This window comes from Microchirus variegatus, assembly GCF_963457635.1.
Source record: "Microchirus variegatus genome assembly, chromosome: 8".
Taxonomy (NCBI): domain Eukaryota; kingdom Metazoa; phylum Chordata; class Actinopteri; order Pleuronectiformes; family Soleidae; genus Microchirus; species Microchirus variegatus.
In genome coordinates, this window is record NC_139809.1 from 32,277,315 (window position 1) to 32,302,314 (window position 25,000).

At 45.2% G+C, this 25,000-nt stretch overlaps 3 protein-coding genes across 3 annotated transcripts in view; all 3 read left to right on the plus strand.

Moving 5' to 3' along the window:
* Positions 1–7,319, plus strand: part of lsm14aa (LSM14A mRNA processing body assembly factor a) — a 7,527-nt gene extending 208 nt beyond the window's left edge. The window contains exons 1-9 of the mRNA XM_083893203.1: positions 1–80; positions 1,126–1,289; positions 1,850–2,006; positions 4,134–4,448; positions 4,575–4,754; positions 4,832–5,003; positions 5,932–5,970; positions 6,063–6,303; positions 6,389–7,319. The exon at positions 1–80 is cut by the window's left edge and continues 208 nt beyond it. Coding sequence (XP_083749329.1) covers positions 1–80; positions 1,126–1,289; positions 1,850–2,006; positions 4,134–4,448; positions 4,575–4,754; positions 4,832–5,003; positions 5,932–5,970; positions 6,063–6,303; positions 6,389–6,412 — 1,372 coding nt within the window. The 3' untranslated portion in view covers positions 6,413–7,319. The remainder of the gene's footprint in view (positions 81–1,125; positions 1,290–1,849; positions 2,007–4,133; positions 4,449–4,574; positions 4,755–4,831; positions 5,004–5,931; positions 5,971–6,062; positions 6,304–6,388) is intronic.
* Positions 7,320–9,278: 1,959 nt separating this feature from the next.
* gpia (glucose-6-phosphate isomerase a) lies at positions 9,279–21,263 on the plus strand. The gene is made up of 18 exons (XM_083893586.1): positions 9,279–9,398; positions 9,897–9,990; positions 12,529–12,597; positions 13,686–13,805; positions 14,309–14,392; positions 15,291–15,437; positions 15,560–15,631; positions 15,751–15,795; positions 17,385–17,438; positions 17,577–17,637; positions 17,736–17,779; positions 17,859–18,011; positions 18,099–18,228; positions 19,278–19,354; positions 19,470–19,598; positions 20,438–20,513; positions 20,593–20,659; positions 20,952–21,263. Exons 1-18 carry the CDS (start codon positions 9,280–9,282, stop codon positions 21,073–21,075), a joined length of 1,665 nt encoding a protein of 554 aa, XP_083749712.1. The 5' UTR covers position 9,279; the 3' UTR covers positions 21,076–21,263.
* A 765-nt stretch (positions 21,264–22,028) lies between these two features.
* The window catches only part of hsd17b2 (hydroxysteroid (17-beta) dehydrogenase 2), a gene marked incomplete at both ends in the record, with an annotated part of 5,319 nt that continues 2,347 nt past the window's right edge, over positions 22,029–25,000 (plus strand). Inside the window, 3 exons of the mRNA XM_083894358.1 lie at positions 22,029–22,230; positions 22,525–22,737; positions 22,813–22,998. Coding sequence (XP_083750484.1) covers positions 22,029–22,230; positions 22,525–22,737; positions 22,813–22,998 — 601 coding nt within the window. The remainder of the gene's footprint in view (positions 22,231–22,524; positions 22,738–22,812; positions 22,999–25,000) is intronic.

Genomic DNA, 25,000 nt, shown 5'->3' on the forward strand with positions numbered 1-25,000 from the left:
CATCTCCAAGGCCGCGATCCGCTACGAGGGGATCCTGTACACCATCGACACCGAGAACTCGACCGTCGCTCTGGCTAAAGGTGACGCTGCGGAGGCCGCGGCAGCGCCCCCTGCGGGGATAACTCTCCGCTTTCTACTGATGAATCGTGTTTAATGTCATGCTAATGATGCTAACTCGATCCCAAACACACTTGTCATGGGGGTTTACGTCAGCATGCTAACCGTGGCTAATAATGCTAACAGTGTGTACACTTGTTCAGATAGTCAGCGTAACACGTGACCAAAGGCCGCGTTCGGCTTCGTTTCACCGTGTTGACTGAGTATTAGTGTGCGTGCGCGTGCGTGCGTGCCACACGGGGAAGCTAACGTTAGCATCGTGGTCATCTCACAGCTAACACCTGAGCCGCTGACGTCACTGAGCGCTCGGTCACCTGTTCAACACACACACACACACACACACACAGCTTCAGCTCTCCTTTCGTTATTGATGAAACCGATCAGTTCATTCATTTATCAAACATTAATCAATACAATATTCACAGTGACCTCTGACCTGTGAGCTCATCAAATGTTTGTGTTTAAATTAAACGTTAGCGTTTAAATCAAACTTTAGCGTTTAAATCAAATGTTCGTGTTTAAATCAAACGTTCATGCTTAAATCAAACGTTAGCGCGTAAATCAAACTTTCACGTTTAAATCAAACGTAAGCGTTTAAATATAACGTTCGCGTTGGAGTCAAACGTTAACGTTTAATTCAGACGTTAGCGTTGAAATGAAACGTTCGCTTTTAAATCAAATGTTCGCGTTTAAGTCAAACGTAAGCGTTGAAATCAAACGTTGGCGATGAAATCAAATGTTCGCGTTTAAGTCAAACGTAAGCGTTGAAATCAAACGTTGGCGTTGAAATCAAACGTTGGCGTTGAAATCAAACGTTAGCGATGTAATCAAACATTGCGTTTAAATCAAACATTAGCGTTTGAATCAAACGTTAGCGTTTGAATCAAATGTTCGCGTTTAAATCAAACGTTGGCGTTGAAAACGTTGATGTTGGAGTCAAACGATGATTGTGTTGAACTGAGATTGTGACTGTTTTGTGGTGATTGTTGTGTTGTTTTTGTTGGTCAGTGCGTTCCTTCGGCACAGAGGACCGCCCCACTGACAGGCCCATCCCTCCTCGCGATGACACCTTTGAATACATCATCTTCAGAGGCAGCGACATCAAGGACCTGACTGTGTGTGAGCCGCCCAAACAAGCTAGCTCCTTCCCTCAGGACCCTGCTATTGTCCAGGTACGTTTCCATGGAGACGCACACTCCGATAACGGTGCATATATCATGACCATAATGTTCCCGTCTACGTTCACGTTAAACTCACACGTTCACGTTAAACTCACACGTTCACATTTAAACGCACACATTCACGTTAAACTCACACGTTCACGTTTAACGCACACGTTCACGTTTAACTCACACTTTTAACTCACAAGTTCACCTTAAACTCACATGCTTAACTCGCACATTCACGTTTAACTCACACGTTCACATTTAACTTGCACGTTTAACTCGCACGTGCACGTTTAACTCGCACGTTCACGTTTAAACTCACACATTTATGTTTAACTCACACGTTCATGTTTAAACTCGCATTTGTTTAACTCGCACATTTACGTTTAACTCACACGTTCACGTTTAAACTCACACATTTATGTTTAACTCACATATTTACGTTTAACTCATACGTTCACGTTTAACTCGCACGTCTACATTTAACTCACTCGTTTACGTTTAAATCACACATACATGTTTAACTCACACTTTGATGTATGTGAACCATGTGACGTCCTCCACAGTCGTCCATGAGCACAAGCTCCTCCTCCTCTGCTGCTGCTCCGACTCCGTTCCAGTCCGCCGGTTCCTACGGACTCTTCAACCGAGCCCCGGTTCCTGCCTACAACCAGTTCAGCACCAGCCCCCTGGTGTCACCTCAGTTTGGACCCGTCGGTGTCGGTAGGAACATGATCTTTGATGTTTGTGTGTTTGTGTTTCTTCTTTCACTTCCTGGTCCTGAAAGTAGGCGGAGCCTTAAGCTCATAGGGTTCAGGGGTCACTCAGTGTCTCCAGAGGAGGGACAAACTCTATTTGGGCAGTGTAACCATATATACGTCTCTTCTGTGGTGCAATTAACGTCAGATTTGTATCTCTGCGTTCTATTGGAGTTTACGTTAACCTCGTATCTCTGCGTTCTATCAGAGTTAACGTTAACCTCGTATCTCTGTGTTCTATCAGAGTTAACGTTAACCTCGTATCTCTGTGTTCTATCAGAGTTTACGTTAACCTCGTATCTCTGCGTTCTATCAGAGTTAACGTTAACCTCGTATCTCTGTGTTCTATCAGAGTTAACGTTAACCTCGTATCTCTGTGTTCTATCAGAGTTTATGTTAACCTCGTATCTCTGCGTTCTATCAGAGTTTACGTTAACCTCGTATCTCTGCGTTTTATCAGAGTTTACGTTAACCTCGTATCTCTGTGTTCTATCAGAGTTTACGTTAACCTCATATCTCTGCGTTCTATCAGAGTTTACATTAACCTCGTATCTCTGCGTTCTATCAGAGTTAACGTTAACTTTGCATCTCTGCGTTCTATCAGAGTTTACGTTAACCTCGTATCTCTGCGTTCTATCAGAGTTTACGTTAACCTCGTATCTCTGTTCTATCAGAGTTTACGTTAACCTCATATCTCTGCGTTCTATCAGAGTTTACATTAACCTCGTATCTCTGCGTTCTATCAGAGTTAACGTTAACTTTGCATCTCTGCGTTCTATCAGAGTTTACGTTAACCTCGTATCTCTGCGTTCTATCGGAGTTTACGTTAACCTCGTATCTCTGCGTTCTATCGGAGTTTACGTTAACCTCGTATCTCTGCATTCTATCGGAGTTTACGTTAACCTCGTATCTCTGCGTTCTATCGGAGTTTACGTTAACCTCGTATCTTTGTGTTCTATCAGAGTTTACGTTAAGCTCGTATCTCTGCGTTCTATCGGAGTTTACGTTAACCTCGTATCTTTGTGTTCTATCAGAGTTTACGTTAACCTCGTATCTCTGCGTTCTATTGAAGTTTACGTTAACCTCGTATCTCTGCGTTCTATCGGAGTTTACGTTAACCTCGTATCTCTGCGTTCTATCGGAGTTTACGTTAACCTCGTATCTCTGCGTTCTATCAGAGTTTACGTTAACTTTGCATCTCTGCGTTCTATCGGAGTTTACGTTAACCTTGTATCTCTGCGTTCTATCAGAGTTTATGCTGACCTCGTATCGATGCGTTCTATCAGAGTTTATGCTAACCTCGTATCTCTGCGTTCTATCAGAGTTTATGCTAACCTCGCATCTCTGCGTTCTATCAGAGTTTATGCTAACCTCGTATCTCTGCGTTCTATCAGAGTTTATGCTAACCTCGTATCTCTGCGTTCTATCAGAGTTTATGCTAACCTCGTATCTCTGCGTTCTATCAGAGTTTATGCTAACCTCGTATCTCTGCGTTCTATCAGAGTTTATGCTAACCTCTTATCGATGCGTTCTATCAGTGTTTATGCTAACCTCGTATCTCTGCGTTCTATCAGAGTTTATGCTAACCTCGTATCTCTGCGTTCTATCAGTGTTTATGCTAACCTCGTATCTCTGCGTTCTATCAGAGTTTATGCTAACCTCGTATCTCTGCGTTCTATCAGTGTTTATGCTAACCTCGTATCTCTGCGTTCTATCAGAGTTTATGCTAACCTCTTATCGATGCGTTCTATCAGTGTTTATGCTAACCTCGTATCTCTGCGTTCTATCAGAGTTTATGCTAACCTCGTATCTCTGCGTTCTATCAGTGTTTATGCTAACCTCGTATCTCTGCGTTCTATCAGAGTTTATGCTAACCTCGTATCGATGCGTTCTATCAGTGTTTATGCTAACCTCGTATCTCTGCGTTCTATCAGAGTTTATGCTAACCTCGTATCTCTGCGTTCTATCAGTGTTTATGCTAACCTCGTATCTCTGCGTTCTATCAGAGTTTATGCTAACCTTGTATCTTTGTGTTCTATCAGAGTTTACGTTAACAGTTGATTTGAGTTAACGTTGCCCTTGTCACGTCCAGGTCGCAGCAGTCCCACCCTCGACGCTTTAAGAAAGAGTCCGGTCCTGGAGTCGCTGATCCAGCCCGCTCCATCAGCCCCGGCTGCTGCCGCCGTCGCCGCCACAGCTCCCGCCCCTGGCCTGGGACGCCCTCGGAGCCCCGCCCACTCTCGCCCCGCCCCTCTCACTGCCGGGCAGGGTAAGGTCCAGCACCAGGACGGCGTTGACGTGAAGCGTGGTGAGACCTTGAGGGGTTGGTCTGCTCCCCGGACCATCACCGCTGCAGACAGAGCTCCTCCCACTGCAGGGCTTCCCCACTCCATCTTTAACCAATCAGGTGAGACCTCGGGCCACAGTGTGTTTACTTTAGCTAAAGACTGGTGGTGATTGGTCGGTGAGCGTTCTGTCCCATGTTGTTTACGTCTTTAACGCCGACTTTGTCTTTCTTTGTGAAACCCGTTAGCCGCCAGCGCGGCAGCCAACCGCCGCGGTCGAGGCGGCGGCCACCGCGGCAGGGGGCGCTACAACGTACGCAGAGACGGACCAATGAAGTTTGAGAAAGACTTTGACTTTGAGAGCGCCAACGCTCAGTTCAACAAGGACGAGGTCAGCCTGGAGTTTCAGAACAAGCTGAAGCTGAAAGGTATTTGCTGCCACTGTGACCTTTGACCCTCGCTGTCCACGACCTGCTGACCCCCGACCCTTTCCCTCTCTCCTCAGACGAGAAGGTGGAGAAGCCGGAGAAAGCGGTGAACGGCGAAGACAAAGGCGACGCCGAGGCGCAGAGCAGCAGCGAGGCTAACGCGGACGCCCAGGGTGATCCGCTCGGACCGAACTGCTACTACGACAAGTCCAAGTCCTTCTTCGACAACATCTCGTGTGATGACAGCAGGTCAGAGGTCAACCACATCACGTACACGAGGGTTCAAGTTCAGTTAGTACTTAGGTCAATGTCGCCCTTGTTTGTTACGACGCCACCTAGTGTTTCATGACGAGGCTACGCAGGACAAACGGTGTTGTGGACACGTGAGAGTCGGTGCAGAACAACAACAAGCGAGTAAAGTTAAGAGAGCGTCAACAGTCGGCACATTCTGTTTTGAATTTGAGGGAATTGATCCTGGAAAGTCCTTGAATAGTCCTTGTAAAGTCCTAGTAAAGTCCTTGTAAAGTCCTTTTATAGTCCTTGAATAGTCCTTGTAAAGTCCTTGAATAGTCTTTGTAAAGTCCTTGAATAGTCCTTGTATAGTCCTTGAATAGTCCTTGAATAGTTCTTTTAAAGTCCTTGAAAAGTCCTTGAATAGTCCTTGAATAGCCCTAGTAAAGTCCTTGAAAAGTCCTTGAATAGTCCTTGAATAGTCCTTGTAAAGTCCTTGAATAGTTCTTTTAAAGTCCTTGAATAGTCCTTGAATAGCCCTAGTAAAGTCCTTGAGTAGTCCTTGAAAAGTCCTTGAATAGTCCTTGTATAGTCCTTGAATAGTTCTTTTAAAGTCCTTGAATAGTCCTTGGAAAGTCCTTGAATAGTCCTTGAAAAGTCCTTGAGTAGTCCTTGAATAGTCCTTGAATAGTCCTTGTATAGTCCTTGTAAAGTCCTTGAATAGTTCTTTTAAAGTCCTTGAATAGCCCTAGTAAAGTCCTTGAGTAGTCCTTGAAAAGTCCTTGAAAAGTCCTTGAATAGTCCTTGTATAGTCCTTGAATAGTTATTTTAAAGTCCTTGAATAGTCCTTGTAAAGTCCTTGGAAAGTCCTTGAAAAGTCCTTGAACTTGAACCCTGACAAACAAACGTTTGATTTCACTGACTGCTCCTTTTCTTCTTCTTTAAGGAAAACCGCGGATAAGTCCGGCGGCGCCGTGTTCCCGCGGTGCGTCTTCGTCTCTCGTCACGTGACACATTTCCTGGAAACAGATGACATTGTATTGCGATTGTAACTTTTGGCTCCTCCCCCCCCTGCAGCGAGCGGCGGCAGACCTGGGCCGAAGAACGGAGGATGAACGCCGAGACGTTCGGGATCCCGCTGCGTCAGGGCCGCGGTCGCGGCGGTTACCGTGGTCGTGGCGGCGGCTTCCGCGGAGGCCGGGGGCGTTCGGCCAGTCGAGGAACCTTCGGGCCGCCGCAGGGAGGGGGCGGCGGCTACAGGGGCGGATACAGAGGAAACCAGGCCGGGCGGGAGTTCGCCGATCTGTCAGCGTTCAGAGTAAATGATGAATATCCTGCGGACGGACGGCGTGACGGACGGCGTGGGGATGTTTAACGTGTGTTTTTGTTTGTTTGTGTTGCAGAAGGACAACAAAGTGTCGGCGTAGCCTCGGGACGAAGCTTCGGCGTTTGTTTGTCGACTAACGAAGATTTGTCTTTAGTTGTGTATTTGTCACCAGCACTGAACGCTAACCTTCCTGATGTTCCAGCGGTGGAAACAAACAAACAAACAAACAAACGGACGCTCCGTGTTTGGTCGGCTCGTCTTCATCACTTCCTGTGACACTCGCTGACTTAGCTTTATGTGGGGGGAGGGGGAGGGGCCTGTCACAGCTTTCTAATGTGTATTTTTCTACAGTGTAACAATCACGGACGTTGTAGTCTCCGCCCACTCACACACACACACACACACACACAGAGCAGGTGATTGGCAGATGAATTGATGATTGACAGCTCAGTCACTAGTTCCCACTCACCACTGACTCACGTCGGCTCAGGTCAAAGGTCAAACTTCAGGGCTGATCCATTGATCGTCAGGTGACGGAAGCAAATTGGTGACTTTTAATAAAATTAAATTATGAATAAAAGAATAGTTTTTGTATTTGGTGAAGTGTTGATGTTTCACTGATGAAACCCTTTGCACACGATGACTTCAATCAAACCTTTGTTTTGTCTGCTCAGTTTTCGTCCGTCGCCGTAGAAACAGGTTTGATTTTCCCGCCTCTGTAACAGGATGTGATGTCAGCTCTTAAGTTGGCGCTGCGCGACACTTACTGCCCCCCTGTGGTTCGGAAGGAAACGTAGGAAAGTGTTGAGTTTGTGGTTAACGTCAAATTTCCACCGAGGCTGTCGATGTCAGCTAATGCTAAGCTAATGCTAACGTACCCTTCACAGGGTCTGTGTCCCCACCTGGGGGCGGGGCTTAAGTTGGTGACTGATCTGTGGCAGCGTCTTCATCAGGAGGTGGCGAGTAGGTGGGGTCACAGGTGGAGAGTGGCGAGTGGGCGGGGCCACAGGTGGAGAGTGGGCGGGGCCACAGATGGAGCGTGTCAACTGAGCATTTTATTAATGATGAGCAAATAAACAGATGTTCCTTATTTTGTGTCTGAGCGTCATGTGATCTGTGAGGTGATGACATCATCAACGTGTAAGGAAATGACTGGTGTGGCAGACTTGTTAGCCCCGCCCACCCAAGCAGAGCTCCTCCCACTAACAGGTTTTCATCAGTCTGTCAAACAACGAGAGAAGAGTTTGAACGAGAAGAAAGAAGAGTTGACCTTTCCTTCTTTCCTCTCCTTCTTTCCTTTCCTCCTTTCCTTCTTTCCTTTCCTTCTTTCCTCTCCTTATCTTCTTTCCTCTCCTCTCCTTCTTTCCTCTCCATATCTCCTTCTTTCCTCTCCTTTCCTTCTTTCCTCTCCTCTCCTTCTTTCCTCTCCATATCTCCTTCTTTCCTCTCCTTTCCTTCTTTCCTCTCTGTATCTCCTACTTTCCTCTCCTTTCCTTCTTTCCTCTCTGTATCTCCTTCTTTCCTCTCCTTTCCTTCTTTCCTCTCCTCTCCTTCTTTCCTCTCTGTATCTCTTTCTTTCCTCTCCTTTCCTTCTTTCCTCTCCTTTCCTTCTTTCCTCTCCTCTCCTTCTTTCCTCTCCTTTCCTTCTTTCCTCTCTGTATCTCTTTCTTTCCTCTCCTCTCCTTCTTTCCTCTCCTTTCCTTCTTTCCTCTCTGTATCTCTTTCTTTCCTCTCCTTTCCTTCTTTCCTCTCCTTTCCTTCTTTCCTCTCCTTTCCTTCTTTCCTCTCCTCTCCTTCTTTCCTCTCCTTTCCTTCTTTCCTCTCTGTATCTCTTTCTTTCCTCTCCTTTCCTTCTTTCCTCTCCTTTCCTTCTTTCCTCTCCTTTCATCTCCTTTCCTTCTTTCCTCTCTGCATCTCTTTCTTTCCTCTCCTTTCCTTCTTTTCTCTCCTTTTCTTTCTTTCCTCTCCTTATCTTCTTTCCTCTCCTCCTCTCCTCTCCTTTCCCCCTCTTCTTCTTTCCTCTCCTTTTCCTTCTTTCCTCTCCTTATCTTCTTTCCTCTCCTCCTCTCCTCTCCTTTCCCCCTCTTCTTCTTTCCTCTCCTTTTCCTTCTTTCCTCTCCTTATCTTCTTTCCTCTCCTCCTCTCCTCTCCTTTCCCCCTCTTCTTCTTTCCTCTCCTTATCTTCTTTCCTCTCCTCCTCTCCTCTCCTTTCCCCCTCTTCTTCTTTCCTCTCCTTATCTTCTTTCCTCTCCTTTCCTTCTTTCCTCTCCTTTCCTTCTTTCCTCTCCTCTCCTTCTTTCCTCTCCTTTCCTTCTTTCCTCTCTGTATCTCTTTCTTTCCTCTTCTTTCCTTCTTTCCTCTCCTTTCCTTCTTTCCTCTCCTTCTTTCCTCTCCTTTCCTTCTTTCCTCTCTGTATCTCTTTCTTTCCTCTCCTTTCCTTCTTTCCTCTCCTTTCCTTCTTTCCTCTCCTTTCCTTCTTTCCTCTCCTCTCCTTCTTTCCTCTCCTTTCCTTCTTTCCTCTCTGTATCTCTTTCTTTCCTCTCCTTTCCTTCTTTCCTCTCCTCTCCTTCTTTCCTCTCCTTTCCTTCTTTCCTCTCTGTATCTCCTTCTTTCCTCTCCTTTCCTTCTTTCCTCTCTGTATCTCTTTCTTTCCTCTCCTTTCCTTCTTTTCTCTCCTTTTCCTTCTTTCCTCTCCTTATCTTCTTTCCTCTCCTCCTCTCCTCTCCTTTCCCCCTCTTCTTCTTTCCTCTCCTTATCTTCTTTCCTCTCCTCCTCTTCTCCTGAGCTATGTGGGCGTGGTTTAACCAGGCGGGGCGGGGCTATGTGAGGTCTGCTGTGATTGGTCGACGGTGGCGTGATCGTGTCCGGTGCTGCCACTTCTGCTGATCCTCATCTGCGTCTGCAGCACTGAGACCAGGACCAGCATCAGGACCAGGACCAGGACCAGACCCCATCAGAACCGGAACCATGTCTCTGAGCAGCGACCCAAACTTCCAGCAGCTGCTGCTCTGGTACCAGACCCGGGGTCAGGAGCTCCACATGAGGGACATGTTCGCCGCGGAGCCGCAGAGATTCAGCCGCTTCAGGTGAGCCTGAGGCCGGGCACTGACACACCGTCACACCGTGACTCAGCACTTTATCCACCCGAGGCTCGAGACTTCCTGTTTATCGATCAGTTTAATCCGATCGTTTCCGGGAATTCGCTCGCGCTCCACGCGCAGCGGCTGAAGGTCATCGTTAGTACGTGACCGTGTGGTCACGTGACCGTGTGGTCACGTTAGAGACGTGCTTCACCTTAGCCGCCATGCTAAGCTAACGGAGCTAACAGTCCAAATGAGTTGAAAAACAGACGCGAAGTGAAGCGAGCTAGTTCCTGTTAGCACCTGTTAGCATCTGTCCGATAATGGAAGCAGCGAGGAAGAGGCTACGTGCTCACACACACACACACTGTCCCGCTCACACTCATTTTGTCCCTCTCACTGTGTGTGTGTGTGTCTGTGTGCGTGTGTCTGTGTGTGTGTGTGTGTGTGTGTGTCTCTCTCTCTCTCTGTGTGTGTGTGTGTGTGTGTGTGTGTGTTGGACAGCACCACTTTGAAGACAGACCATGATGGAGACATTCTGTTGGACTACTCTAAGAACCTCATCACTGAGGACGTCATGTCCATGCTGATCGCCATGGTAACACCACAGTCCACACACACACACACACACACACACACACACACGCACACACACCCATATGTGTTGAAACACAGCTGAAACACAAAGGAAGTTTCTCTGAACACACACTTTCACCACAAACACACCTTCATCACACACACACTTTCGTCACACACACACACACTTTCGTCACACACACACCCTTTCGTCACACACACACACTTTCGTCACACACACACCAGGGGTCAAAGGTCATGGCAGATAGAGATTGAACAATCTAATCATAAACATATATTTGAATCATACAGTTAGGTCCATAAATATTTGGACATGTTCTCTTTATTTTCACCACTACAATGGATTTGAAATGAAACAAACAAAGATGTGCTTTAACGTCACACTTTCAGCTTTAATTTGAGGACATTTACATCCAACTCAAGTGAACGGTGTAGTAATTACAACACTTTCTATATGAGCCTCCCACTTTTTAGGGGACCAAAAGTAATTGGACAAAGTAAACAATCATAAATCAACCTTTCATTGTTTAATACTTGGTTACAAATCCTTTGCAGTCTTGAAGACATAGACATCAACAGACACTGGGTTTCATCCCTGGTGATGCTCTGTCAGGCCTCTACTGACACACTCTTCAGTTCCTGCTAGTTCTTGGGGAATTTTCCCTTCAGTTTGGTCTCCAGCAAGTGAAATGCATGCTTAATCAGATTCAGGTCAGGTGATTGACTGATAACATTCCATATTTGCCTTAAAAACTCTTTGGTTGCTTTTGCAGTTTGCTTTGGGTCATTGTCCATCTGCACTGTGAAGCTCCGTCCAATGAGTTGTGAAGCATTTGGCTGAATATGAGCAGATAATATTGTTGGAAACACTTCAGAATTCATCCTGCTGCTTTTGTCAGCAGTTACATCATCAATAAACACAAGGGAACCAGTTCCATTGTCAGCCATACATGTCCACACCATGACACTACCACCACCATGCTTCACTGATGAGGTGGTATGTTGTGGATCATGAACAGTTCATTTCCTTCTCCACACTCTTCTCTTCCATCACTGTGGTACAAGTTGATATTGGTCTCATCTGTTCAGAGGATATTCTTCCAGAATTATAACAGCTTTTTAAGATGTTGTTTGGTAAATTCTAATCTTGTCTTCCTGTTTTTGAGACTCACTAACGGTTTCCATCTTGTGGTGAATCCTCTGTATTCACTCTGGTGAAGTCTTCTTTTGATTGTTGACTTTGAAACACAAACATCTTCCTCCTGGAGAGTGTTTTTGATCTGGACAACTGTTGTGAAGAGGTTTTTCTTCTTCTTCTGTCGTCCACCACAGTGGTTTTCTCTGGTCTTCCAGGTCCTTTGGTGTAGCTGAGCTCACTGGTGCATTCTTTCTTTTTTAGAATGTTCCAAACACAAAGTCTGCAGTTAACGCACATCTTGTTTGTTTCATTTCAAATCCATTGTAGTGGTGTATAGAGCCAAAATACAGAGAACTGTGTCCATGTCCAAATATTTATGGACCTGACTGTAGATACAGAGAACATTCTAACATGAAAACAAATATTGATACAAGAAACAATGATATATGATGACGTCATCACGCTCTGATGATGTCATAACACTCTGATGATGTCATCACACTCTGACGTCATCGCGCTCTGATGATGTCATAACACTCTGATGTCATCGCGCTCTGATGATGTCATCACACTCTGACGTCATCGCGCTCTGATGACGTCATCACGCTCTGACGTCATCACGCTCTGATGATGTCATAACACTCTGATGACGTCATCACGCTCTGACGTCATCACGCTCTGATGATGTCATAACACTCTGATGATGTCATCACGCTCTGACTTCATCGCGCTCTGATGATGTCATCACGCTCTGATGATGTCATCACGCTCTGATGATGTCATCACACTCTGATGATGTCATCACACTCTGATGATGTCATCACACTCTGATGATGTCATCACGCTCTGACGTCATCACGCTCTGATGACGTCATCACGCTCTGATGTCATCACACTCTGATGATGTCATCACGCTCTGATGTCATCGCGCTCTGATGATGTCATCACGCTCTGACTTCATCGCACTCTGACATCATCACGCTCTGACTTCATCGCACTCTGACATCATCACGTTCTGATGATGTCATCACACTGATGATGTCATCACGCTCTGACTTCATCGCGCTCTGATGATGTCATCACGCTCTGATGATGTCATCACGCTCTGATGATGTCATCACACTCTGATGATGTCATCACGCTCTGACGTCATCACGCTCTGATGACGTCATCACGCTCTGATGTCATCACACTCTGATGATGTCATCACGCTCTGACTTCATCGCACTCTGATGACGTCATCACGCTCTGATGATGTCATCACACTCTGATGATGTCATCACACTCTGATGATGTCATCACGCTCTGATGTCATCACACTCTGATGATATCACGCTCTGACTTCATCGCACTCTGACGTCATCGCGCTCTGATGATGTCATCACGCTCTCACGTCCACAGGCAAAGTCACGCGGCGTCGAGGAGGCGAGAGAGAAGATGTTCTCTGGAGAGAAGATCAACTTCACTGAGGTAACACAACACACGCACACACAACACACACACACAGAGACACACACACACACACACAGTTAAAACACAGATGGATCAAACAGCAGGAGGTGAAAAAAACACAGCACACTCATTGTGAAGCGTCACCGGAGCGTCAGCGTAATTATGTAAACAAAAAAAACATGTGTCGACTGGGCAGCGGAGTATCTACAGATTCTAACGGTACCATTTTTCTCACTCTACGACCAAGATTCACGGATCCAGAACCAAAATAAGAGCAAAACAACAACTGACTTTCAAGAAATACAAGCAGAAATATTGTCTTACCTTTGCTGTTTATCAAAACAAGTTATTCCCACCGGAACAAAACCACTTCTAATGAAGAACTACACTTCCCAGCATGCTTTGGGAACAAATCCTGGTCTGATTGATCATTACAGAGCGACATTAGATCGTTCTGATTAGAGAAGGGCGAATGTCTGCACACGTGTCATATGCATTTATGTCCTTTTGACTCGCTAATGAAGTGATTCACACACATTTGGAGGGCGGAGCCTGATTCTATTGGTTTAGAGGTTTAAAACGAGCTGTCAATCACCCGAATTGACCAAGGTAAGCCAGAGCTATGACGCTGAGTAACTGAAGACGCTGCAGAGTCACAGAGTTGTTATTACGCACCGCACAGGAAGCATCCATTTACAGACAGTTATCATACAAAACAAGTTCTTTATAGACCAATAGTAACATGTAAATAAAATGAAATGGGTTTTTAATAATTTGGTACCTAAGAAATCTCAAATGGCACAGATGGTGCCAAACTGAGCCAAACTGAGCCAAAAGCCCAGACATCTCTTTACTAAAGCCTCTGTAATTTCACTCTGCTTCACTTCAGCAGCATCAGACTTTGCACAGCTCATGTCCACATGTTGTCACATGACCTCCATGTGTTTTTAAGCTCCTGCTGCAGATTTTAAAGGTGATATTTGCTTTAAAATGCAATATTTTTTTAGGCGAGAGAAAAAAAATTATTCAGTTATGCTGTGTTTAATGTACATTTACTCTGACACAGGAATGTGTGTGTGTGTGTGTGTGTGTGTGTGTGTGTGTAGGGTCGTGCTGTCCTCCATGTTGCTCTCCGTAATCGTTCAAACTCTCCGATCCTCGTCGATGGTAAAGATGTGATGTCAGAGGTGAACAGAGTTCTGGAGAAGATGAAGACCTTCTGTGAGGTAGGTGTGTGTGTGTGTGTGTGTGTGTGTGTCACAGCTAACGGATGTGTGTGTGTGTTCTTGTACTTGCGCCATACTGAGGACCAGTGAGGGTTTTTAACCAACAAAGTCAGGACATTTTTAAGGAGTGAGGACATTTTGGCCGGTCCTCACTTTGTTTTCATTCAAATCACTTCCTTCGGTTGCTATAACATGCTATACTCTGTTTGTCAAAAAAAAAAATTAAAATTAAATTTTGTATGACTTTTTTTGTCAAATTTTGGACCAAAAATTGTGCATCAAATTTTTTTTTCAAATTTTGGACCAAACATTTTGGGTCAAATTTTAGTAGATGTCATTCATGAAGTAGATATTTGTAATTGTGTTGATTTATAAAGTGGAAAGGGTTAGGGTTCTGGTCCTCACTTTGTCAGCAACCCAGTCCTCAGTATGCAGCAAGTACAAGAATGTGTGTGTGTGTGTGTGTGTGTCACAGCTAACAGGTGTGTGTGTTGCGTTCACAGACAGTCCGCAGTGGTCAGTGGCTCGGCTTCAGCGGGAAGAGAATCACTGACGTGGTGAACATAGGGATCGGCGGCTCTGACCTGGTGAGAGATTAATAATCTATGCTGAGATTACGTCATGTGATCACATGTCTTTATCTTAAACACTCACTCTCCCAGACCAAAGCCCACATGCGTGTCATGTTGTGTTCAGGGTCCTCTGTGTGTTGTGTTCAGGGTCCTGTGTGTGTTGTGTTCAGGGTCCTCTGTGTGTTGTGTTCAGGGTCCTCTGTGTGTTGTGTTTAGGGTCCTCTCTCTGTGTTGTGTTCAGGGTCCTCTGTGTGTTGTGTTCAGGGTCCTCTCTCTGTGTTGTGTTCAGGGTCCTCTGTGTGTTGTGTTCAGGGTCCTCTCTCTGTGTTGTGTTCAGGGTCCTCTGTGTGTTGTGTTCAGGGTCCTCTGTGTGTTGTGTTTAGGGTCCTCTCTCTGTGTTGTGTTCAGGGTCCTCTGTGTGTTGTGTTCAGGGTCCTCTGTGTGTTGTGTTTAGGGTCCTCTCTCTGTGTTGTGTTCAGGGTCCTCTGTGTGTTGTGTTCAGGGTCCTCTGTGTGTTGTGTTCAGGGTCCTCTCTCTGTGTTGTGTTCAGGGTCCTCTGTGTGTTGTGTTCAGGGTCCTCTGTGTGTTGTGTTTAGGGTCCTCTCTCTGTGTTGTGTTCAGGGTCCTCTGTGTGTTGTGTTCAGGGTCCTCTCTCTGTGTTGTGTTCAGGGTCCTCTGTGTGTTGTGTTCAGGGTCCTCTCTCTGTGTTGTGTTCAGGGTCCTCTGTGTGTTGTGTTCAGGGTCCTCTCTCTGTGTTGTGTTCAGGGTCCTCTCTGTGTTGTGTTCAGGGTCCTCTCTGTGTGTTGTGTTCAGGGTCCTCTCTCTGTGTTGTGTTCAGGGTCCTCTCTGTGTGTTGTGTTCAGGGTCCTCTCTCTGTGTTGTGTTCAGGGTCCTCTCTCTGTGTTGTGTTCAGGGTCCTCTGATGGTGACCGAGGCTCTGAAACCGTATTCTGCTGAAGGACCAAACGTTTGGTTCGTGTCAAACATCGACGGGACTCACCTCGCTAAGACGCTCGCTCAACTCAACGCTGAGACCACGCTCTTCATCATCGCCTCCAAGGTGACCACGCCCACTCACACACACACACACACACACACACACACACACACACACACACACACACACACACACACTCACACTCACACACACACATTTATATCGCTAACCGTGTGTGTGTGCAGACGTTCACCACTCAGGAGACCATCACCAACGCAGAGTCAGCCAGAGACTGGTTTCTGAAGTCAGCCAAAGACGTGAGTGTGATGATGATGATGATGATGATGTCACAGCTCATTGATGATGATGATGATGATGTCACAGCTCAGTGATGATGATGATGTCACAGCTCATGTCTTCGTCTTCTCCTTCACAGAAATCTGCTGTGGCCAAACACTTTGTGGCTCTGTCCACCAACTCGGTAAGTTTGATGAGCAGCGGCGCCCTCTGCAGGCACGAGTCGTCATCACTTTTATTTTTTACAGTGTAATCTCAGGTGTGTGAGTGTTTATTTTTTACAGTGTAATCTCAGGTGTGTGTGTTATTTTTTTACAGTATAATCTCAGGTGTGTGTGTGAGTGTGAGTGTATTTTTTTACAGTGTAGTCTCAGGTGTGTGTGTTATTTTTACAGTGTAATATCAGGTGTGTGTTATTTTTTACAGTGTAATCTCGTGTGTGTGTGTTTGTGTCATTTTTTACAGTGTAATCTCAGGTGTGTGAGTGTTATTTTTTACAGAGTAATCTCAGGTGTGTGAGTGTTATTTTTTACAGTGTAGTCTCAGGTGTGTGTGTGTGTATTTTTTTACAGTGTAGTCTCAGGTGTGTGTGTTATTTTTACAGTGTAATATCAGGTGTGTGTGTGTTATTTTTAACAGTGTAATCTCGTGTGTGTGTGTTTGTGTCATTTTTTACAGTGTAATCTCAGGTGTGTGAGTGTTATTTTTTACAGAGTAATCTCAGGTGTGTGAGTGTTATTTTTTACAGTGTAGTCTCAGGTGTGTGTGTGTGTATTTTTTTACAGTGTAGTCTCAGGTGTGTGTGTTATTTTTACAGTGTAATCTCAGGTGTGTGAGTGTTATTTTTCACAGTGTAATCTCAGGTGTGTGGGTGTTATTTTTTACAGTGTAGTCTCAGGTGTGTGTGTGTTTATTTTTTTACAGTGTAGTCTCAGGTGTGTGTGTTATTTTTACAGTGTAATCTCAGGTGTGTGTGTGTTATTTTTTACAGTGTAATCTCAGTGTAGTCTCAGGTGTGTGTGTGTTATTTTTACAGTGTAATCTCAGGTGTGTGTGTTATTTTTTACAGTGTAATCTCAGGTGTGTGTGTGTGTGAGTGTGTATTTTTTTACAGTGTAGTCTCAGGTGTGTGTGTTATTTTTACAGTGTAATCTCAGGTGTGTGTGTGTGTGTATTTTTTACAGTGTAGTCTCAGGTGTGTTATTTTTACAGTGTAATATCAGGTGTGTGTGTGTTATTTTTTACAGTGTAATCTCGTGTGTGTGTCATTTTTTACAGTGTAATCTCAGGTGTGTGAGTGTTATTTTTTACAGTGTAATCTCAGGTGTGTGAGTGTTATTTTTTACAGTGCAGTCTCAGCTGTGTGTGTGTGTGTGTGTGTGTGTTTTTTACAGTGTAGTCTCAGGTGTGTGTTATTTTTACAGTGTAATCTCAGGTGTGTGTGTGTTATTTTTACAGTGTAATCTCAGTGTAGTCTCAGGTATGTGTGTGTTATTTTTTACAGTGTAATCTCAGGTGTGTGTGTTATTTTTTACAGTGTAGTCTCAGGTGTGTGTTTTTTACAGTGTAATCTCAGGTGTGTGTGTGTTACTTTTTACAGTGTAATCTCAGGTGTGTGTGTGCGTGTTATTTTTTACAGTGTAATCTCAGGTGTGTGTGTGTGTTATTTTTACAGTGTAGTCTCAGGTGTGTGTTTTTTACAGTGTAATCTCAGGTGTGTGTGTGTGTGTGTGTGTGTTATTTTTTACAGTGTATCCTCTCTCGCCCCCTCAGGTCAAAGTGAGAGAGTTTGGCATCGACACTAAGAACATGTTTGAATTCTGGGACGTGAGTTTCTGATCATGTGACTCATAATAATCAAAGTCATATTGAGTGAACATTGAGAGGTGCAGTGCTGCCCTCTACAGGAAAGCACAGTGTTTGCTGCTCAGGTGGTGACCTTTGACCTTTGACCTCCTGTTTCAGTGGGTTGGAGGTCGTTACTCTCTGTGGTCAGCCATCGGTCTGTCCATCGCTCTGCACATAGGTAGGTCTGACCTTTGACCTCTGAAGTGACCTGTGACCTCTGAAGTGACCTGTGACCTTTGGAGTGACCTGTGACCTTTGACCTCTGGTGTGTTCCAGGTTTCGAGAACTTTGAGCAGCTCCTGTCTGGAGCTCACTGGATGGTAAATATTATCAATAATCAATAATCGTGACTGTGGCGTGTGATGTCATCACGATTACCCAGAATCCTCTGCTCTGCAGGATAATCACTTCCGCAGCGCTCCTCTGGAGGAGAACGCCCCGGTGCTGCTCGCTCTGCTCGGAGTTTGGTACGTCAACTTCTTCAAGGCGGAGACTCACGCCATGTTACCCTATGACCAGTACATGCACCGCTTCGCCGCCTACTTCCAACAGGTGAGCGATGATGTCACTGTGATGATGATGTCACTGTGATGATGATGATGATGATGATGATGATGATGTCATCGCTGTGATCCTCAGGGCGACATGGAGTCTAACGGGAAGTACATCACCAAAGATGGCGCCCGCGTGGACTACCACACTGGACCAATCGTGTGGGGAGAACCAGGGACCAACGGCCAACACGCCTTCTACCAGCTCATCCACCAAGGTTTGACACGGAAACGCCACGTAAACATGACGTTAACGTGGACATTAACGTGACGTAAACATGAATATCAACGTGACGTAAACGTGACGTAAACATGAACATTAGCGTGATGTAAATGTGACGTAAACATGAACATTAATGTGACGTAAACATGAACATTTACATGACGTAAACATGAATATTAACGTGATGCAAACGTGAACATTAACTTGACATAAACATGAACATTAACGTGATGTAAACGTGACGTAAACATGAACATTAACGTGATGTAAACATGAACATTAACGTGATGTAAACGTGAATATTAACGTGATGTAAACATGAACATTAACGTGATTTAAACGTGACGTAAATGTGAACATTAACGTGACGTAAACGTGAACATTAACGTGACGTAAACTTGAACATTAACGTGACGTGAACGTGAACATTAACGTGATGTAAAGGTGACGTAAACATGAATATTAACGTGATGTAAACGTGAACATTAACGTGATGTAAACGTGATGTAAACATGAACATTTAGTGGCGTAAACGTGACGTAAACATGAACATAAATGTGACATAAACATTAAGGTTAAAGCAACGTAAATGTGACAAACATGACATAAACGTGGTAGTTATTGTGATGTAAACGTGATGTATACATGACATAACATGGCGGTTAATGTGACGTAAACCTTAAGGTTAACGTGAAGTTAACGTGACGATTCACGCTACGTATACATGACGTAAACATGACATAAACGTGACGGTTAACGTGACGTAAACATGAATGTTAACATGATGTATACATGGTGTAAACCAGAAAGTAAACATGAACGCTAACGTGACGTAAATGTGACGTAAACATGGACGTTAACATAACGAACACATGGTGTAAACTGTGACGTAAACATGAACGTTAACGTGACGTGAACATGAACGCTAACGTGACGTAAACACGCCTTCTACCAGCTCATTCACCACGGTCTGCTGGTTACCACGGCGACTGTCATTACCCATGAGCCTCAGCTGCCTGCACTGACTCACTGATTCTTCCACAGGAACTCGTATGATTCCTGCCGACTTCTTCATTCCTGCTCAGACTCACAATCCAATCAGAGACAACCTCCACCACAAGGTAACCACGACGACAATGATGTCATTGATGATGTCATCAGGTTGATGTGATGTCATTGATGATGTCATCAGGTCAGGTGACGCGGTGACTGACGCTGCGCTCTCTCTCTCCACAGATCCTCACCGCTAACTTCCTGGCTCAGACTGAAGCTCTGATGAAAGGAAAAACATCTGCAGAGGCTCGGAAAGAGCTAGAGGGCGCCGGCGTGCAGGGAGACGCTCTGGAGAAGCTGCTGCCGCACAAAGTAACCACCACTCACTCACACGCTAACGTTAACGTGATAGCGTTCGTGTAAACGCGAATGTGACGTTAACGTGACGTAAACATGGCGTAAACATGAACATTAACGTGACGGAAACATGAATGTTAACGTGACGGAAACATGAACGTTGAGGTTAACGTGACGGAAACAGGAAGGTTAACGTGACGTAAACATGGCGTAAACGTGATGTAAACATGAACGTTAACGTGACGTAAACAGGAAGGTTAACGTGACGTAAACATGATGTAAACATGAACGTTAATGTGGCGTAAACATGAACGTTGAGGTTAACGTGACGTAAACAGGAACGTTAACGTGACGTAAACAGGAACGTTAAGGTTAACGTGACGTAAACATGGCGTAAACGTGATGTAAACATGAACGTTAACATGACGTAAACATGAACGTTAAGGTTAACGTGCCGTAAACATGGCGTAAACGTGATGTAAACATGAACGTTAACATGACGTAAACATGAACGTTAAGGTTAACGTGCCGTAAACATGGCGTAAACGTGATGTAAACATGAACGTTAACGTGACGTAAACATGAACGTTGAGGTTAACGTGACGTAAACATGAACATTAACGTGACAGAAACATGAACGTTAACGTGACGTAAACATGAACGTTAAGGTTAATGTGATGTAAACATGGCGTAAACGGGAACGTTAACGTCATGTAAACGCGAATTTGACGTAAATGTGAACGTTAAGGTTAACGTGGCGTAAACAGGAACGCTAATGTGACATAATCATGAACGTAAACATGATGCAAATGTGACCTCAGAGGTTTTAGCTCCGCCCTCTCTGTGGTCGTCAGGTTTTCCTGGGAAACAAACCGAGTAACTCCATCGTCTTCCGGAAGCTGACGCCGTTTGTCCTCGGCGCTTTGGTTGGTGAGTGATGGCGCCACACGCAGGACAGGAAGTGAACTCCTCACAGACTTGTTTTATTAAATCACATCCTGTTTTTCAGCCATGTATGAACACAAGATCTTCGTTCAGGGCGTGGTCTGGGACATCAACAGCTACGACCAATGGGGGTGAGGTCATCATTCGCTCATTTCCTGTTTTCTTTGGAGCGTTGTCATGGAGACACGGTGGGGGGAGGGGCTCACCACTTCCTGTGGGTGTGTCACCACATAGAAGAATTTGAATTTTTTTTTGTCAGCTAACGGTGAAACTCCTCCCCCTCAGTGTCACAGGAAGCTCAACGTGAGCTAGCAAAGAGGCTAACGACTTCACTTTAGCTGCCTGTCATGTTCACAAATGATCTTTCCCCTCCCCCTCTGTGACTCCTCCCCCCCCCCCCTCTGTGACTCCTCCCCCTCTCAGGGTGGAGTTGGGGAAACAGTTGGCGAAGAAGATCGAGCCGGAGTTAAAGGACCAGTCGGAGGTTTCTACTCACGACTCGTCCACTAACGGCCTCATCAACTTCCTGAAGAAGAACTTTGCCTGAATCCTGGCTCCGCCTCTTCCTGCTTTGCTGTTTGTGGGACACGCCCCCCCCCCTCACTTCCCTCCGCTGCTGCCCTGTGATTGGCTGAGGAATCGAGCACTTTTGTGTCTGTGTTGCACTGTAAAACATCCATGTTAAACTGTTACTGTAGACACACACAAACACACACACACACAAACACACACACAGTAACGTCCTTTGTTGTCAAAGTCTTTAACTTTAAATAAAAGAATCTAGAATCAATAATGAAACTTTTCACTTTTTTCAAAGCACTGATGTCCTTTTGTGTCCTTGTGTCCTCTGTCCTTCTGTGTCCTCTGTCCTTCTGTGTCCTTGTGTCCTCTGTCCTTCTGTGTCCTCTGTCTTTCTGTGTCTGTCCTCTGTCCTTCTGTGTCCTCTGTCCTTCTGTGTGCTTGTGTCCTCTGTCCTTCTGTGTCCTCGTGTCCTCTGTCCTTCTGTGTCCTCTGTCCTTCTGTGTACTCATGTCCTCTGTCCTTCTGTGTCCTCTGTCCTTCTGTGTCCTCTGTCCTTCTGTGTACTCATGTCCTCTGTCCTTCTGTGTCCTCTGTCCTTCTGTGTCCTCTGTCCTTCTGTGTACTCATGTCCTCTGTCCTTCTGTGTCCTCTGTCCTTCTGTGTGCTTGTGTCCTCTGTCCTTCTGTGTCCTCTGTCCTTCTGTGTACTCATGTCCTCTGTCCTTCTGTGTCCTCGTGTCCTTCTGTGTCCTCTGTCCTTCTGTGTACTTGTGTCCTCTGTCCTTCTGTGTACTTGTGTCCTTCTGTGTCCTCCGTCCTCCTGTGTCCTGAGTGGGCGGGGCCTGTGATTACATACCTGAGCAGGTGTGTGAGTGGGCGGGGCCTGTGATAACATACCTGAGCAGGTGTGTGAGTGGGCGGGGCCTGTGATGACCTTGATCACAGAGTGGATCTGAGCTCAGAGCAGACGACGACGACGATGATGATGATCTTCAGCGTCGCAGCTGCCGCCGTCTTCGCGGCTGCGTGGACGCTAGCAGAGGGTCGCGATGATGGGGGCGGGGCCAGCGTCCTGTGGTCAGGCGTGGTCCTGTTGGCCGCCGCCCTCTGTTACGTCGTCCTGTTGAAGATCTGTGTGAGGAGGAGGAGGATGAAGGTGAGGGGGGCGGTGCTTATCACAGGTGAGACACACACACACACACACACAGTACACACACACACACACACCTAAATAACACACAGGTGTGCAGGTCAAAGGTGAGGCTGAACACACACACACACACACACACAGTGAGTGTCTGGGGGCGTGGCCTCTGCCTGTCGTCATGGAGACTGATTACATCTAAAGTTTCAGTCAGACGAGAAAAACAGGACGAGAGTTCAGGTCCAGCACGTGACCACCAGAGACACAGGTGATGAAATCAAACGCTCCCGTGAATAAACACTGTGCTGTGATTGGTCTGTTCCTCGTGCAGGGTGTGACTCTGGTTTTGGCCACGCCCTCGCGCTGCAGCTCAGCCACATGGGCGTGACGGTGTTCGCGGGAGTGTTGGACGTGAAAGGGGGCGGAGCTCGGCGTCTGAGAGCGCGAGCGTGCGACACGCTGCACGTGCTGCAGCTGGACGTGACGGACGACGTCCAGGTGGAGGCGGCGCGAGGACACGTCCGCGCTCAGGTGGGCCGCTCAGGTACGTGTCCCTGTGACGTCACGTGTGTCTCACAGTGTCCACAGCCGTAAATGTCCCCTCGTCACTTCCTGTCAGGTCTCTGGGGTTTGGTGAACAACGCGGGAATTCTCCCGTGTCCCGCGGACGCGGAGCTCCTCCCACTCTGTGACTACAGACGCTGCATGGACGTCAACTTCCTGTCAGCTGTTCGCATGAGTCACGTGTTCCTCCCGATGCTCAGACGCTCACAGGGACGCGTCGTCAACGTGTCCAGCCTCTCAGGTACAGGAGGCTTACGTCACTTCCTGTTCCTCATGAATAATACGCAATAGTGGCCGTTTCTCAATATCCATACTTGTCCGTACTTGTGTGTACTTGTGTGTACTTGTGTGTACTTGTGTACTCCTGTACTTGTGAAAACGTCATCAAGTTCTGTTCCATTTCTCAAGAACGCGAGCAGCGAGTACGGTTCTCATACCCGGAAGTGTTCTGGCTCCGCCCATTTTACCAAGTATGCATCGGGTGGTGACTTGAGCGTACTTGGGAAAGCCATATATCCCAGAATGCATTTCGGCGGAACACATCAGGATAAAATACAAATATAAACCTGAAATAAATATTTTTCTGTGTCCCGGAACACAGTTTTAAAATCATTTGAGGCGAGAAATGAGTCATTTAGAATCCAAACGTGGTTTGTGTAATAAAATATGACGTATTTATAGTATGACAGCAGTGCTGTAGGAGGTTATCAGCTCCGCCTGTGTGGACGCTTTGTGCTCACAGTGTCCAGCAGAGGGCAGCGTTACCTCGGCCTGTCCTGATGAAATGATCCGCTGGCTCAGACGGCTCCATCATTACATACTTGGTTTGATCCATAGATTTGTTGTTGACATGTTTTGTTTTTAATGCAAACGTTTTGACATGAAAGTGTGAACTTTTGTACAATATTAATGTATAATTTATTGTAACTTTGAATTTTAGATTTATATTAAAGTCGCACTGTCATTGTATATGTATTTACATATAATGGACATTATTTTATAGTGTATAACATATTTAAAATGTGAAAATATATGTATACATATATGTATTTTATATGTTCATTCATCAACACTGTAGATGGCAGTAATGAGGCTTAAATGCTTCGCGCCACCCGCCATTCAAACAGTAGAACAAGGAAGTAACTGCTGTTCCAATTGAAGAATCGTGCTCGTGTACTCCCGTACTTTGCAAGTATGTACTTCAGTCGTACTTCTCAAGTATGTACTTTCCAAGTAAGCAAGTACATACTGGCATACTTGGGTATTGAGAAAGGGCCAGTGTTTGATGCTCTGACCTCTGACCTCTGACCTCTGACCTCTGACCTCTGGAGCCTGTTCAGACAGAAGTTGGTCCAATCTGCTTTTTGACAAAAAAACAACAAAAACCGTCCTGAACATGATTATTATATCCGCGGAAAATGCGGATATAATGTAATCGTTCTCGCGCGTCCGCAGATTTTAGCCGTTAACGCGATAACTGTAAAGGTGTTTGAGATTAAATTTTAGTTTTTTTTTATGGGTCACATACCACCTGTAGATGATCCCTATTGATATTGAGCTGTCTACCATTATTATTAATAAGTTAATTAATTAATGATATAAAAACCATATTTTCACCTGTATCTTCCAAAGTATTGCAGGTATTGGCTTCAAATCTTGCATGAGCATCACATACCACCTGAGAATTATCCCTATCTTTGTAGCTTTATTATTAATTAGCAAATGAATTAATTTATTATGCTAAAAACACATTTTCGGCTTTATCTTCCAGACTGATGGAGATATTGCCTTCAAATGTTGTTGATCTACAAGTACAATCATTATTACTTTGGCTATGATTGGTAATAGTTACATAATAAGTTAACTGGTTAACTTATTAGTGAACACAGAAAAAATAGTTACGGCATTTTTTCTTTATTATTGAGCTCATTTGGACACATTGAGGATATCATGGGTTTATTTAGCACTTATTCATAATATTTATTACATTATAATATAAATGTATTAATTATCATATAAAAAATAGTTAAGCCTCCATTTCTTTATTAATGCATTGAATGGAAAGTTTGAACATATTGTAGCTTTTTCATGAAATGTAATAAACATAGTGTTTGCTTTTTCATGACATTTGGACACTTTGAAGATATGGCAGGTGTGGTTAGCATTTTAATATTCATAATATTTAACAAGGTATAATAGGTTAACTAGTTTGATTAAAAACTAGAGAGAAATGTATGAGTTCA